We start from the raw sequence: 15,614 nt of genomic DNA on the forward strand, positions 1-15,614 counted from the left end.
GTAATATAATAATATTTCATCACATTTTATTTTACAATTTACTTAGAAATTCCCCAATTGATATCATTTTGTTTCCAGTTCTCTGTCAATACAAAAAGTGCTACTATGAATATTTTTTAATATATTGGACATTTCTTTCTCTCTTTTGACTTTTTAGAGTATGTATCTTGCAGTGAAATTTCTGAGTCAGTAGATATGGATGTCTTAGTAATTTTCTTTGCATAATCCCAAATTACATCTTGGAATGATTGGATTCATTACGGATCCAACAACAGTGTGCTTATCTTTTCATAGGGACATTTAATGAAAATAAACAAATAGACAAACAAGAATGATATTGACACTAAATACAATTTTTAAAATTTTATCCACAAGTCAAACTAATTTAAATTAATTGCCACAACAGGCTTCCAAAAAAATCCAGAAAATACCTTTGACAACAAACTTTTAAATTATTTGCTAAGGAGAGATGGATTGCCTATAAACTTTGTAAAATCTCCTGGAAAAGGATGTTGGATGATTATGAGGAGTATCATTTCATAAAGCAGAGAGAAGTAATAGAGAATAAAATCAATTTAAAGAATGCTTTGAGGATACCAAGATATACAATTTAACAAAGTCACCCCAAGAACATTCAAGGATAAAAATGAAAAAGGGGGGGGGGCAATTAAGTGGCACAGTGGATAGAGCACTAGCCCTGAAGTCAAGAGGACCTGAGTTCAAATCTGGTCTCAGACACTTAATACTTCCTAGCTGTGTGACCCTGGGCAAGTCGCTTAACCCCAATTGCCTCAGCAAAAAATAATAATAATAATTTTTAAAATGAAAAAAGGATTACAAACCAAAGGGAAATAGAAAAGATTTACAAAAACCATTCCCACATTAACCCACAAAAACCATTTCCATTAGGAAGAGTGGAATTTTCTCACTTGCATCCTAAAATCAAAGTCCTTCAGGTTTTTCTTTTGGAGGTAGAAAAGGCATTAAGAACAAAAATGGAAAATTTAGCTAGACTGGACAAAGTAAATACAAAGGAGATCTTGTGCTGTAAAAGATATAACTATGAGGGTATTGAGAGACTAGAAGATATTTGAAGGAAATGAAGATATCAAAGGATGGAAAAAAATCTGGGATCTTATTACCAAATAAGATTGTACCAAGATGAGACCAATAACTCAACTGATTTCGAGAATGGTTGAATCATTTCTACCAACAATGCATTATCTTTTATGCATTATCATTATCTTTTCCTGTCATTTTAGACAATTTGAGAGGTTTGAGGTAGTACCTTAAAGTTGTTTAATTTACATGTCTCTGATTGATAATGATTTAGAGCATTTTTTCATATAACTAAAGATGACTTTAATTTTGTCATTTGAAAATTGTCTGTTCATATCCTTTGACCAGTTATCAATTGGTGAATGACTTGTAGTGTTATAAATTTGACACAGTTCTTTATATACTTAAGAAATGAGACCTTTATCAGAAACACTGTTAAAATGTTTCCCCAGCTTTGTATTTCCCTTTTAATCTTGTTTGTGTTGGTTTTGTTTGTGCAAAAACTTTATAATGTAACATGTAAATATACATTTAAGATAGTTTTCATCATTCATTTTTGTAAGATTTTGTTTTCTAAATTTTTTATCCTGCTTCACTGAGACAGCAAATAATCTGATATAGGTTATATATGTACAATACAAGCATATTTCCATATTTGACATAGTGTATAAGACACAAGAACAAAACGGAAAGATATGTGTCAGACTTTTAGAAAAATACAGATGTTCTTGCATGGAAGAGTTGTGATCATCATTATTAGAAGGAATTCAGAAATTATTGGCATCATAGATCCATTTGAGTATTGACTCAACCTTTAAAATATTGATCATTTTCATATTTTGTCATCTTTCCCAGTTTGCTGTATATGAAGTGAAACCTCAGAGGTGTTTTGCATTTTTCTTATTATTAATTTGGAGTTTTCATATACATTCTCTAAAACAATGATTATATTAAGAAATTTGGGAAGAAAACAAAACAATTTAAGTCACTCTAATAACTATAGCTATTCCAAACATTCTTATGTTTTTCTTAAAAATAATTTCAATTGGGGTAGCTAGTTGGTGTAATGGATAGAGTCACTTAACCCCAAGTATCTCAGCAAAATACAAAAACAAATAATAATTTTTATCAGCAAAAATTGCCTTCTTCTCTTCCAGCCCCAGTTGAGATGAAAGAAAAATAAAACTTTTGTTATAAACATATATAGTTAAAAGTATGAAAACATTTTACATTAGTTGTACATATATAACCTATATCAGATAGCTTACTGTTTTGAGGGTGGAGAGAAGGATAAAATTTGTAACTTAAAACTTCAAAAACAAAAACAAAAAATGCATGGGTAAGACTGGACTTTTTTGTGTGTGTGTGCTGAACAATTGGGGTCAAGTGACTTACCCAGGGTCACACAGCTAAGTAGTGTTAAGTGTCTGAGGCCGGATTTCAACTCGGGTCTTCCTGACTTCAGGGCTGGTGCTCTATCCACTGTGCCACCGAGCTGTCCCAAGATTGCACATTTTTAAACTTTTATCAAAATGATTGCCTTCTGAGTGAAGAGGAGAAAAAGAATGATGGATGAGAACTTGGAACTTAATTGTTAAAAATGAAGATCAGAAATTGTTTTTATGTGTAATTTGGAAAAAATTAAAAATTTTTAATTAAAAAAAGCATATTCAAGGAAAACAAATTTCCATGTTGGCCATATTCCAACATATGGAAACTAATCTATATCCCTTTTTATATATACACACATATATACCTATATATACATACATAGATGTATTTGTATGTACATATGTTCACTCATTTATCTATCAGGAGCTGGTTAGCATTCTTTATCCTTAGATCTCTGGAATAGTGGTTGGTCATTATATTGATGAAAATTTCTAACTTATTCAATGTATAAAATGTTCTAGTTCTATTCAATTCATTCTGTATCAGTTCATATAGATTTCAGATTTCTCTAAAACCATTCATTTCTTCATTTCATCACACAATAGTATTCTATCACATTCATATTCAATAATTTGTTCAGCCATTCCCCACTTGATAGGCACCCCATATTCTTTGACATCTAAAAAAGCAACATAAGTATTTTTGTACATCCTTAGTTTGTTTTCCTTTCTTTCTCCCTTCTTCTCTTTCCCTTCTCTTTCCCTTTTAAATAAAATGTAATTCTATAGCTAACTGTTTATTTATATGTATATCTTTTTTTCTCTTTAACCTCCTTTAATCAATTCAAATAAAAGTAAACTTCAAGTGTCAGCTGCTCTCCCCAACCTTAATCCTTGATTATATTGATGTTTACTGGTATCCCTGATGATGTGACATAAATTTCCCTAGCCTTCCCCCACTCATTCTTTTCTTAAGATTAATAAGATATAACAGAGTCATTCCAAAACCTTCTAATTAGAATTCTCTGTGACCTCTTGATGATAGAGTTCAAAGAGGATATGACTTTAATTTCTTCATAATGTATGTTAGCAGTTTATCTTTCTTTAGCTCTTTATAAGTTTTCATTAGTTGTTATCTTTAACACTTTGAGTTTGAACTTTAGAGTTTCTACTTTGCTGTGATCTTTTCACCAATAATTCTAGTATGTTCTCTATTAAAAGTTCATTCCTCCCCCTCTCTTCCATATGATGATGTTTTGCTGGGTAAATTATTCTTTTTAAAAGCCTATCTCTTTTGCCTTCTTGAATATTATATTCTAAGCTCTCTACTCCTTCATTGTAGTAGTAGCTGCTAAATTATGTGCAATCCTTTTTGTGACTCCCTGGTAATTGAATTCCTTCTTTCTGACTGATTACAGTATATTTTCTTTGATTTGGAAGCTCTGGATTTTGACTATGATAATCCCAGGAGTTTTTGTTTAGGGATTTCTTTTAGGAGGTAACTAGTGGATTATTTTTGGTTCTGCTTTGTTATCTGATTCTGAACAGTTTCCTTTTAAGAGTTCTTAAAATATGTACTTTCAAGTAGTCTAGTGATCCTTAAATTTTCTCTCCTCTCTCTCTTCTACATCATTTAGGCAAAGTTTTGTACCAAGACTTATACCACACTATAATTCCCTTTCCAGTTTTTCTTCCATGGCTCTTTTATTTTCCCCCTTTAGTGCCATCATTTTATTTATAAAAAACATTTTGAACTCTTTTTTTTCCCTTTTTAAAAAATTATAGCTTTTTATTATATATATATATATATATATATATATATATATGATTTTTTACATTCACCTTTACAAAACCCTGTTTTTAAATTTTTTCTCTTTTCTCCCCCTCCTCAGTTGGCAAGTGACCCAATATTTGTTAAACATGTACAATTCCTCTATACATATTTTCACAAATATGTTACACAAGAAAAATCAGATACAAAAGGGAAAAATGAGAAAGAAAACAAAATGCAAACAAACAACAAAAAGAGTGAAAATACTATATTGTGGTCCACATTTAGTTCCCACAGTCCTCTCTTTGAGTGCAGATGGCTTTCTTCATCACAAGATCATTGGAACTGGTTTGAATCAATTCATTGTTGAAGAGAGCCATGTCCGTGAGAATTGATCATAGTATAATCTTGCTGTTGCTATATATAATGATCTCCTGGTTCTGCTCATTTCACTTAGCCTCAGTTCATGTAAGTCTCTCCAGGACTCTCTGTATTCATCCTGCTGCTCATTTCTGTATAAAACAATAATATTCTATAACATTCATATGTCATAACTTATTCAGCCATTCTCCAGTTGATGGGCATCCATTCAGTTTCCAGTTTCTTGCCACAACAAAAAGGGCTGCCAAACATTTTTGCACATGTAGATCCCTTTCTATCTTTTATAATCTCTTTAGGATACAAGCCCAATAGAAATACTGCTGGATCAAAGGATATGTACAATGTGATAGTCCTTTGGGCATAGTTTAACTCTTTTCAAATACTTATCTTATTGCTTTCAGAAATTGTAGTTGAGGGGGTAGCTAGGTGATGGAGGCCAAATACTTCGTAAGTGTGTGACCTTCCTGGGCAAGTCACTTAACCCCAAATGCCTTAATAAAACAAAACAAAAAAGAAATTGTAGTTGAAAATGTGCCTAAATATTAATACATTGTTGGTGGAGCTGTGAACAGATCCAACCATTCTGGAGAGCAAGTTGGAACTGTGCCCAAAGAGTTATCAAACTGTGCATACCCTTTGATCCAACGGTGTTTCTACTGGGCTTATCTCCCAAAGAGATCTTAAAGGAGGAAAACATGTGCAAAAATGTTTGTGGGGCTCTTTTTATTGTGGCAAGAACCTGGAAACTGAGTGGATGCCCATCAGTTGGATAATGGCTGAATAAGTTATTGTATATGAATATTATGGAATATTGTTTTTCTATATGAAATGAGCAGCAGGATGATTTTAGAGAGGCCTGGACAGACTTACATGAATTAATGCTAAGTGAAATGAGCTGAACCAGGAGATCATTATATATAGCAACAGCAAGATTGTACTATGATCAATTCTCATGGATGTGGCTCTCTTCAACAATGAGATGATTCAGACCAGTTCCAGTGATCTTGTGATGAAGAAAGCCATTTGCACTCAGAAGACTGTGGGAACTGATTGTAGTTTACAACATAGCATTTTCATTCTTTTTGTTGTTGTTTGCTTGCATTTTATTTTCTTTCTCATTTTTTTCCAGTCTGATTTGATTTTTCTTGTGCAGCAAAATAATTGCATAAATATGTATGCATATATTGGATTTAACATATATCTAGTATATGTTAATATATTGTTATTACGTTAAATATGTTTTACATATATTGAACTACTTGCCATGGCGGGAGGGAGGGGGTGGGAGGGGGAAGAAAATTGGGATACAAGGTTTTGCAAGAGTTAATGTCGCAGAATTATCCATCATATGTTTTGAAAAATAAAAAGCTTTAATAAAAAGAAAAATGTGCTCAAGCTATAATTTTCTTTGAGGCTTTTTTTTTTTTTGATGAATTTTTTTTATTCTGATTTTTTCTTTGTAATTTTATTTTTATTTTCAGTTTCAAATTTTTTCCCTCCCTTAGCCCCCTCTTCCACACATTAATAAGATAAAAAATGTCATACTCACTATATATAAAGTCGTGCAACATGTATTTTTTGCATTAACCATGTTCTGGAGAGGGAAAAAAGATCAAGAAGCAAAAAAGAAGAAAATATGCTTGTCTTCACTCTGAGTTCATCAGTCTCTATCTAGAGCTAAATAGCACTTTTCATCATGAGTCCTTTGGAATTTTCATGGATCATTATATTTTATCAAAGAAGCTAATTCTTTCACAGTTGATCATTTACATTGTTCTTCTGGTCCTATTCACTTCGCTTTGCATCAAATTATGTCTTCCCAGATTTTTCTGAAACCATTTTAATCTTGTCCTTATAGCACAGTCATTCCTTTACAATCATATGCTATATCTTGTTCGTTCATTCCCCCGTTGATGATCATCCCCTTAATTTCCAATTCTTTGTCACCACAAAGAGTTGCTAGGGGTATTTCTGTATAGATGAGTCTTTTTTTTTTTTAATCTCCTACACCTAACAATATCAATGATATCAAGTCAGAGAGCATGGTGTGGTTTTGTTTTGGTTTTTTGCTCATTCTTCCTGATCATTATATATGGCAACAGCAAGATTATACTATGATCAATTTTCACAGATGTGGCTCTCTTCAACAATGAATTGATTCAGACCAGTTTGTTTCTTGCTTTTGTACTTGTTAGGGCTGGGCTCTGGTGCTGCTGGAGATAAGGTCTAAAGTGGTTCTAGTTGCTGCTTTCTTGGGGCAGTGAATGTTTTTCTGGTATCTCAAACAGTCTTTAGACCTGCTAACCAATAGCACTATTGAAGCAGTCTGATCCAGTAATAACTGATAGTTATCCTTAGTTTGGCCAGCATCAGACACCTGAGCACCTCTGCTGGGAAAAAGATGAAACTATACCCATCCCTTTGCTCCAAAATTCTTGCCTTACTCTTCTTCAGGCTTCAGTCCCAGGATGGACCTTGGACTGCTTCTCACCCTGGTGCCCACTGCTCCTCTTACTCAATTCTGGCCTGCAGGTCTCTGTCTTCTTGTGCTGATAGAGCAGGAAAAGTAATTCACTGTGACTTGCATTTCCCCATCAGATTTGTGTCTGCCATGTTTCCTAGATCTATTTGGAGTTTTGTGAGGGAGATCACTGTACTTTTCCTACTATTCTGCATTTTGTCCCATATAATACCTTAAACAAGGGAATGTGGATTCTATTCAATATTATAAGATTTTCTTTAAAATCCATGTTGTTTTGTGTAACAGACACTTGCTTTATTCTCCACGTTTTTGTTTTATGTTTATTAGGTGCAGATTTATTGAAGTTAACCAGAGATGATGTTATTCAAATTTGTGGCCCTGCTGATGGAATCCGACTCTTTAATTCTTTAAAGGGACGGTATGTAATTAGTTTTAGGGTAAATTTAGGTTTCACACATTGGTTTGGGGGTGAGATCCACAGTATTTTGTGGTGCACTTAGCTACCCTGTCAAAATTTGTTCATTATGGCCCAGAGGATTCCTTATCTTACCACATATTTTATTATCTGGGGAAGAGAAATTATACTGTAATTTAGGGATGAATGAAATGGAGCAGAGGCCATTTTGAATGTTAAAAGTACTCATTGTATATTAGATATCATGTATTCATCCCCTGCCTTCTTATTGCTCTGACAGCACTTATAATAAACGCATGCTAGATGTGCCAGCACAATTTAAAGTAGTGACTGCAGCCTAGAAACAAAATATTTGTATTAGCTACATGACTAGCATTTGCACATTTTAGAGTTTTTGAGTTTGGGAAGACTTTATAGAAAAAGTAAGATTTTAAGACTTGGCTTGAAGAGAGACTGGGTGCTGATAGAAAACCAGACCTAGAGCCATGAAGGTCAGGATTCAAGTTCTCTGACAGAGACTGGCTTTATTACCCCCTGGCAAGACATTTTAAACGCTGCCCCCAAGGGCTCTAGGCCAGAATTGGCAAACTGCAAGTACAGCTCCCAAGGACGATGCAATTGGCAAATGTTTAATACAATAAATAAAGATACAGTAGGGGCAGCTAGATGGTGCAGTGGGAGTCAGGAGGACCTGAGTTCAAATCTGCCCTCGGATACTTAACACTTCCTAGCTGTGTGACCCAGCTAGTCACTAAAATCCCGGTCACTAAATCCCAGTTACCTCACAACCTCCTCCTCCCCCCCCCCCCCAAAAAAAAATAAATAAATAAATAAAGTAAACATACAATACAGCATAGATAATGATGATCTGTACCTTTCTAAGCCAATATGCAGCAGGCAGGGATTCATTTCTAGTTGAGTTTGACTACACTGCTCCAGATAACGCCCTAAAACTGTAAGTTTTAAAGAAAGTGCCAACATGCATTGATAAGGAGTTTTCTCACTTCAGAGTTTATGCCATTGAAATCAATCAGTCAATAAATATCTATTAAGTTGGCTCTTCACTACTAAGTGCTAGATCACAGATCCTTTCCTTTTAATAGAAACTGTGATATTTTAAGGAGAAAGGAGTAGGGCAAAAAGCCTCATTTATAAGCAATTTAATGTCACATTGGTAGGTGATGGAATGTATTCGCAAGAAAACAGGTTGGATTATGATATAGATGTTGACTCAATATAGTCTGCTGAGAGTTCTTTGAAACAAATCTTGGGTCTGGTCCATAGTATATGGAATTTATACTTTTAGTTTCTTTTGAAAGTGGTCTTATTGGTCACAAAGTATTGATTGTTACCTTTAAAGTTGGTGTCTCACAAAATGTGCCTGCCTTACAAGATGTTTCCTCCCTAGGATGGTGAGGCCCAGGCTGACAATTTACGTTTGTCAGGAATCCTTGCAGTTGAGAGAGCAGCAGCAACAGCACCAGCAACAGCAGCCAACACCGCAGCAGCAGCTAAAACAAGAGAATGGAGACTCAAGTGGTGCTTTCTTTGGTAAGTCATTGAGAAGAAAACAAGATGGATTCGAAGAGAGGTGAGAAGAAGATCCAAGGGTTTACATGATAGGGGTCCACTAAGCAACATTTCTGGGGTCAAATACAAACTTCTTTGTTTACCTTTTTAAACCTTTCACAAGCTAACCCCAAACTTCTTTTCTAATTTTATGTTTCCTCCTTTCAATTCATTGGTCCAGTTCTTCATACATAGCACTACATGTTCTTTCTCCCTACTTTTTCATTTTCTGTCCCTCATGCCTGGAAGAGGTTCCTCCTTTTAGAATTTTTAATTTCCTTCAAGACTCAATTCAAGTGCTACTTTCTACATGAAGCATTTTACCTAACATCCTCCCTCCCCAAATCACCTTATATCTATTTTGTATCTACCTTATATTTACCAACATATGTACATGTTGTTTTTCCCTCTAGAATTTAAGCTCCTGGAGAGTAAGAGCTATGTGATTTTTGCCTTTATAATATTCCTAGTAATTAGTTCATATCTGGCACATTGTAGGAAAGCAATGAATACTTTTTGATTGTTCTATTGGTTGATTAACTATGCAGGAATATCCTTACTTAGGAAACAATCTGCCCCTGACTCCTGATTCTGTCTTCACTTTGCAGTGTACCATGCCATCTTTCTGGAAGAATTGACAACTGTTGAGCTGACAGAGAAAATTGCTCAGCTTTTCAGTATTTCCCCTTGTCAGATCAATCAGATCTACAAACAGGGGCCAACAGGAATCCATGTGCTCATCAGTGATGAGGTAAATTCTGAGTAGAGTTCTATCATCAAGCAATTTAACATTCCAGAAAGTAGCATATAATACAATTCCAATCAAATTTCCTAGGTACTGTTCTTTGTCAGACTTCTTTTTTCTGCTTACAGCTAAAATGTCTACTTCAAACACGTGAAATATCTGAGCAAGAGGGCAGATGACTAAAGGTTTTTGAAGACTAGCCATATAAAGAACCTGAGTTTAGAAGGATAGTCTTCCTATTCAAGACCCCATGGTGGGAGGGGTGTGTGCTCAAAGGCAGAGAATTCAAGAAGCTAACCATTTTCAGTTTACTTGAAATGTTATAAAAGCTGACTAACTCAATGCAAATGGTTCCCAAATACCTCTCTTCCTTCAGGAGTACTTAAAATTCCACATTGTATAAAAAACCTTTCTCAGGACCCTCTGTTGATAGTGCTTTCTCTCTAAGGTTATTTTCCATCTACTCTGTATGATGTGTCCTGTATGTACATAGTTATTTGCTTCTTATCTCCACTATTGCACTTTCCCTAGTACAATGCCTGGCACATAATAACACCTTAATAATTATTGTGTCACTGTATATTTAGTTGTAGTCTTCTCAGCTGCAATCCCACAGCACCAAATAGTCATTGGGCATCTCAAATACGTCCAACAAAGAATTCATTACTATTTCTCTCTCCCCCACTCCTCTAAAAAAACAAAACCAGCACCCTTTTTTCCAGATTTACCTATCACTGTTAAGTGATAGGAACCGTCCTTCCAGTCACCCAACTTTACAACCTCAGTATCATCCTAAATTTTCACCCCACTTATCCAGTCAGTTGCCAAATTGTCATTTTTCCACATCTCTACAAATATCTGCTCCTTTCCACTCAAAGCTCCACTCTAATTTGAGATCTTCCATCATCTCTCACCTGAACTTCAACAACAGCCTCTTACTTTGGGTATATTGTCCATGCCTTTCCAATCTAATCTCTCCATAGCTCTCCATTTTCTCCTACTTGCTATCTGATCTTGTCACCTACCCTGAATAAACTCCATTGCTTCTCATGGCTTCAAGGATAAACTCTCCTGTTTGACATTTAAAGTGTTTCATAATCTAGCCTCCTTTCTGCCTTTCCAGTCTTCTTACATTTTTACTCCTTCTTCTCTAATTCTTTTAACCATAGTGGTCTGCTCAGTGTTTGGCACACATGACATGCTTCATCACACATCTGTTGATTCCTCTGCACTTGCTTTCCCCTGCTGGGAATGCTTCTCTCATCACCCCTCTGTCTTATTCTGTCTTTAAGACTTAGCTCCAGTGCCACTTTTTTTTATGAAGCCTGCACTGGTCCCTTCCACAAATTATCTTCAGTCCACATCCCTTCCTCAAACTTATCTTGTGTTCATTTTGTATATATCCTGTATATACTCATATGTGTACATGTTTTCTCCCCTATTAGAATATTAAGCTCCTTGAAGGCAGGGACTGTTTGATTTACTTATCTTTGTATATTCAGTGGTTAGCATAGTGCTTCAAACATAGTAAGTTTATAAATGTTTGTTGATTAATGTCACTGAACTAATGTGCTTAATGTGTGTCCAGTAGCTTTCTGTTTAAATTTAGAAACTTTAGTCTCTTTTTTTAATTTTTAATTTTCACTTCCAAATTCTCTCCTTCCTCATTCACTGAAAAGGCATGAAATACAGTGCTTAGTGTACATGTGAAGTCATGTAGACATATTTCTGCATTAATCATGTTCCCAAAAAAGAGAGAGAGAAATATGCTTCAGTCTGCACTATGAGTTCTTTTTCAATTCTGTATCTAAAGGTAGTAGCACTTTTCATCACAATTTCTTTGGAATTTTGGTGAATCATATTCATCAGAATTGCTAGGTCTTTCACAGTTCATCCATTATTGATCCATTGTTACAACGTTACTGTTACTATATACAGTGTTTTCTTGATTCTTCTTCCTTCTCTCTGCATCAGTTCACATAGACCTCAGGATTCTCTGAAACCATCCCCTTCCTAATTTCTTATGGCACAATAGTATTCTGTCACATTCAAATACCATAACTTGTTCAGCCTTTTCCCAATTGAGAGGAATTCTCCTCAATTTCCATTTCTTTGCCACACACAAAAAATGCTGCTATAAATATTTTTTGTACATATGAGTCCTTTTCCCTTTTCTTTGATCTCTGGAATACAGCTTTAATAGTGGGATTGTTATATCAAAAAGATATGCATAGTTTGTATAGCTCTTGGGATATAGTTCCAAATTGTTCATTAAAATGGTTGGACCATTTCACAATTCCATCAACAGTGTATAAGGGTCCCAATTTTTCCATATTCCTCTTCAGCATTTGTTTTCCTTTTCTGTCACATTAACCAATCTGATGAATGTAAGATGATGCGCAGTTGTTTTAATTTACATTTCTCTTATATAAGTAATTTGGAGCATTTCTTTTTTCACTAAGTTTTATTGCTTCTTTTAGATGATTCAGAACTTTCAGGAGGAAGCCTGTTTTGTTCTGGACACGATGAAAGGTAATAATAGAGCAACAAAAATATACATATATTTTTAATTTGGTCTGATCTGTAATTTCATCTGTAGTATTCTGATGAAACTCCCTCTACCAAAATAGATTAGCAACTGTTGCAAGTTATAGTTGTCTGAAGCACTAAGAATTAAGTGATTTGCTTAAAGTCATATAACCACTCTGTTAGAAGTGTGTCACTCAAATCTTCCTAATACTCAGCATCTCCAGACACTACATCAGGATGCCTATATTTCCAATCTACCACTTGTTAAAATACTTAAGATTTTTTCATACATTTTTCGTCTCTTTGAGAGGAAGAAAAGGAAAGTAGTATTAGTTGTGTTATGTTAGTGAGGAAACAAGTTTTAAGAGTTTGTTTAATATAAATTATCTTATGCCATTATTAATGTTTATTAACCACTTCTTAGCTATTCAGTTAGTGGCAGTCATCCTGCCTCCAGTAATAGTTCATGTTACTTGTTACTACTTTTATGCTATGAATGCATTGTTCTGTTGTAAAAGCTAAGAAATTCTGTTTTTTCTCTGACCTTTCTCTTCTAAGAATCTATCACACTTCTCCCCATCCTTGCTGTGTTTTGGATGCAACAAATGATCTTTCTGCTTCTTTTTCAGCGGAAACCAATGATAGCTACCATATCATTTTGAAATAGAAGGGGAACATCCCATGCTGGGTAGCTGCTGCTTCCTTCTCCCCTTGGACACTCCCCCTCTTGCAGAGGGATATGGATAGAGAGTTGGAAGTCTGCAGGAGCCTGACTGATGGAGAGTGGGAGGTGGGGTGGTGCTACACTCCAGAGGTGTAAATCCCAGTCCTCCATTCCTTGCCCCAACCCTCTTGCCACACACAAACTCCTTCCTGGCATACAGTTCTGCAGCTATTTGTTAGTTATAATTTCTGGACTTTGTTGTTGAATATTAATAGAAACTTGTCACATCATTTAGATTTTATGTAGGGCATAATGATGATGGGAATTGTGTGATGTTTAATTGAACTACGCTAAATTTTATGATAATCTGGAGCAATGTAATTTGTTTCTAATATATAAATAAAAATTAATATCTCTATTCTTTAGACTACCCAGCAACCAACTCCCCCATGACATGCTTGCAGTCTCTGCTTTCACAGCAGTGTACTTATTCCTGGAAAGCAAAATGGTGGGGAAAAAAAATTTCCCTATATACTGTATATATTCTGCCATTACCCTCTTGACACTACATGGTGATCCTGCATTGCTGTAGGGAATTGTGAGTTTACATGGAGAATCAAGGAAACAGCTGCCAAAAGTGATCCACCAGTAGGGTCACTGAATGAAATATTGAAATGAAATATAAGGGCTCATTCTCATTTTGGGTTTTTTTTTTTTTTGGGGGGGGAGGTGTTTTTGTGGGGAAGGAGCGCTATTACATAGTAAAGTTGGCAGGATTTGAGCACTGATTGTTCTTCCCAAAGTTAATTTTTCCCAATGAAGTTTTCAGACCTTTTAATATATAGGACCTTTTTCTCTTTCTGTCCTGTGCCCTCATTCCTAATGTAATGTTTATGTAGTATTCTTAACTGGGTACTTTTTAAGAGAGTCTTTCTCTTGAGTAGAAAGAGCCCTAGACCAGGAGTCAAGACCTGGCTTCTAATTCTTAACTCTGCATTAATTGACTCTGTGATACTAGGCAACTTAATCCTTTTGGGCCTTTCTTTTCTTATCTATAAAATAAATAATGTGAATAAAGTGATCTCCAAGGTCCTTTTTAGCTCTCAAATCTAGACTTCTATGATATTTGTATTCACACCCTTCCCATATGTGTTCTACTTAAAAAAGTGATTGTGTCTGTGACTGTGGGTATACCTTTCTTGTTTTACATGTAGATTGCTAAAATTTCTTTTACTGATTGAGTTATAGCTGAAGAAGACAATGTTAAAAGATTCTTGTATGGGTTTGGATTTTTATTTTTTTTTTTTAAGCACTTGATAAAACTTAATTGGTTTTTATACAAAGGAAATTTTTGTCCATTAAAGTTATCTTGCAATGTAATCTAATTTCTTTTGTTTTAAAGCAAATTGAAAATCTTTAAGGTAGAAAAGATTAAAAATGGTTTCTTGGTTATTTCTACAAAAGTTTTTTACTAAACCAACTTGACATAACTTTTGGAGGATATCTCTCAGATGTTCTCATTTTCTGGGAATAATCACAGTTATGCCACATATTCATCATAGCCAAAGGTTCCTCAGCATTGACCTCACTTCTTGTGTCAGCTCATGATACATTTGTCATAGATTATGCTAATTGTCATAGTGTTTGGAGAGAAGTATTCAAAGTCCCAATAATGGACATACATTTGTGTCTCCTAAAGTGAGACCCCCTCAGATTACTAGTAGGCTGTCTTTATTGCCAAGAAAATTTATTAGACCTCTTTTGTGTGTCAGTTTAAAAGGATTGTATAATAATGAAACCTACAATAAGTACCTGAAATGAAATTTTTTAAAAAGTAGTTTTTGTTTTACTTAAGTTGAAGAAATAAAGATGTTTGATAGTTAGCTGTCCGGCTCCACTCGTTTCCTCCACACCTCACTCCTTCCCCTCTCCCCCCCCAAGAAAAGACATGGAATCACAACTTGCTTAACTTAAACACTGTCTTTTAGCCGTTCTTTGAAAAATGATACTTCTGAACCATTCAAAATAAAGACTTGAATCCTTACTAGGAGTCCAATTCAAAATTCTGAGGAAGAGAAAATGGTTGGTTGATGTACCAGTTGGTTTTGATGTACAAAACAATGAGAGTACTTTCACAATCCATGCAACCAAACCAAGCTCAAATAATTTCTAGGTTCACGGTGTAAATCATTTTGACATCTCAATTTTAGATGGAGTTGGTAATGGAGAGAAGGAGCTGATAAGATAGGAAGATGTGAGTACTACCAAGAGAGATAATAGCCAACCAAATGAGAAATGACATGTCTGAGCAAAATGTTTGAAAGTAAAGTCTGAGTTGATGGAACCAGTTGCTAACCCATGTCACTTTAAGAACAGTGTGAACCACAAAGATGGGCAGAATCATGGTGCTTTCTGTAGCAGTCAGTGACAAAGGAGAATTTGGCTATTGGTATATTCTTTTTAGTTTGCTGTGACAAAGGAAGGCCAGTGCTCTACAGGCTCATTTTTTGGACCCATAATTTGTCTGATAACAGTTTTACTGTGGAGTCTCAGTGCCTCTCTTTCAGATAACCTAAAATTACATCATTGTGAAGAGCTGGATTTTTAA

General features: G+C 34.9%; 1 protein-coding gene across 1 annotated transcript in view; it reads left to right on the forward strand.

Annotated features, from left to right (window-relative positions):
* TFCP2 (transcription factor CP2) overlaps nucleotides 1–14,889 on the forward strand; it is a 62,136-nt gene extending 47,247 nt beyond the window's left edge. Inside the window, exons 11-15 of the mRNA XM_031937880.1 lie at nucleotides 7,412–7,502; nucleotides 8,908–9,050; nucleotides 9,677–9,819; nucleotides 12,294–12,345; nucleotides 12,972–14,889. Of these exons, the coding sequence (XP_031793740.1) occupies nucleotides 7,412–7,502; nucleotides 8,908–9,050; nucleotides 9,677–9,819; nucleotides 12,294–12,345; nucleotides 12,972–13,009 (467 nt within the window). The 3' untranslated portion in view covers nucleotides 13,010–14,889. The remainder of the gene's footprint in view (nucleotides 1–7,411; nucleotides 7,503–8,907; nucleotides 9,051–9,676; nucleotides 9,820–12,293; nucleotides 12,346–12,971) is intronic.
* The last annotated feature ends 725 nt before the right edge of the window (nucleotides 14,890–15,614 follow it).

This window comes from Sarcophilus harrisii, chromosome 5 (assembly GCF_902635505.1).
Source record: "Sarcophilus harrisii chromosome 5, mSarHar1.11, whole genome shotgun sequence".
Taxonomy (NCBI): domain Eukaryota; kingdom Metazoa; phylum Chordata; class Mammalia; order Dasyuromorphia; family Dasyuridae; genus Sarcophilus; species Sarcophilus harrisii.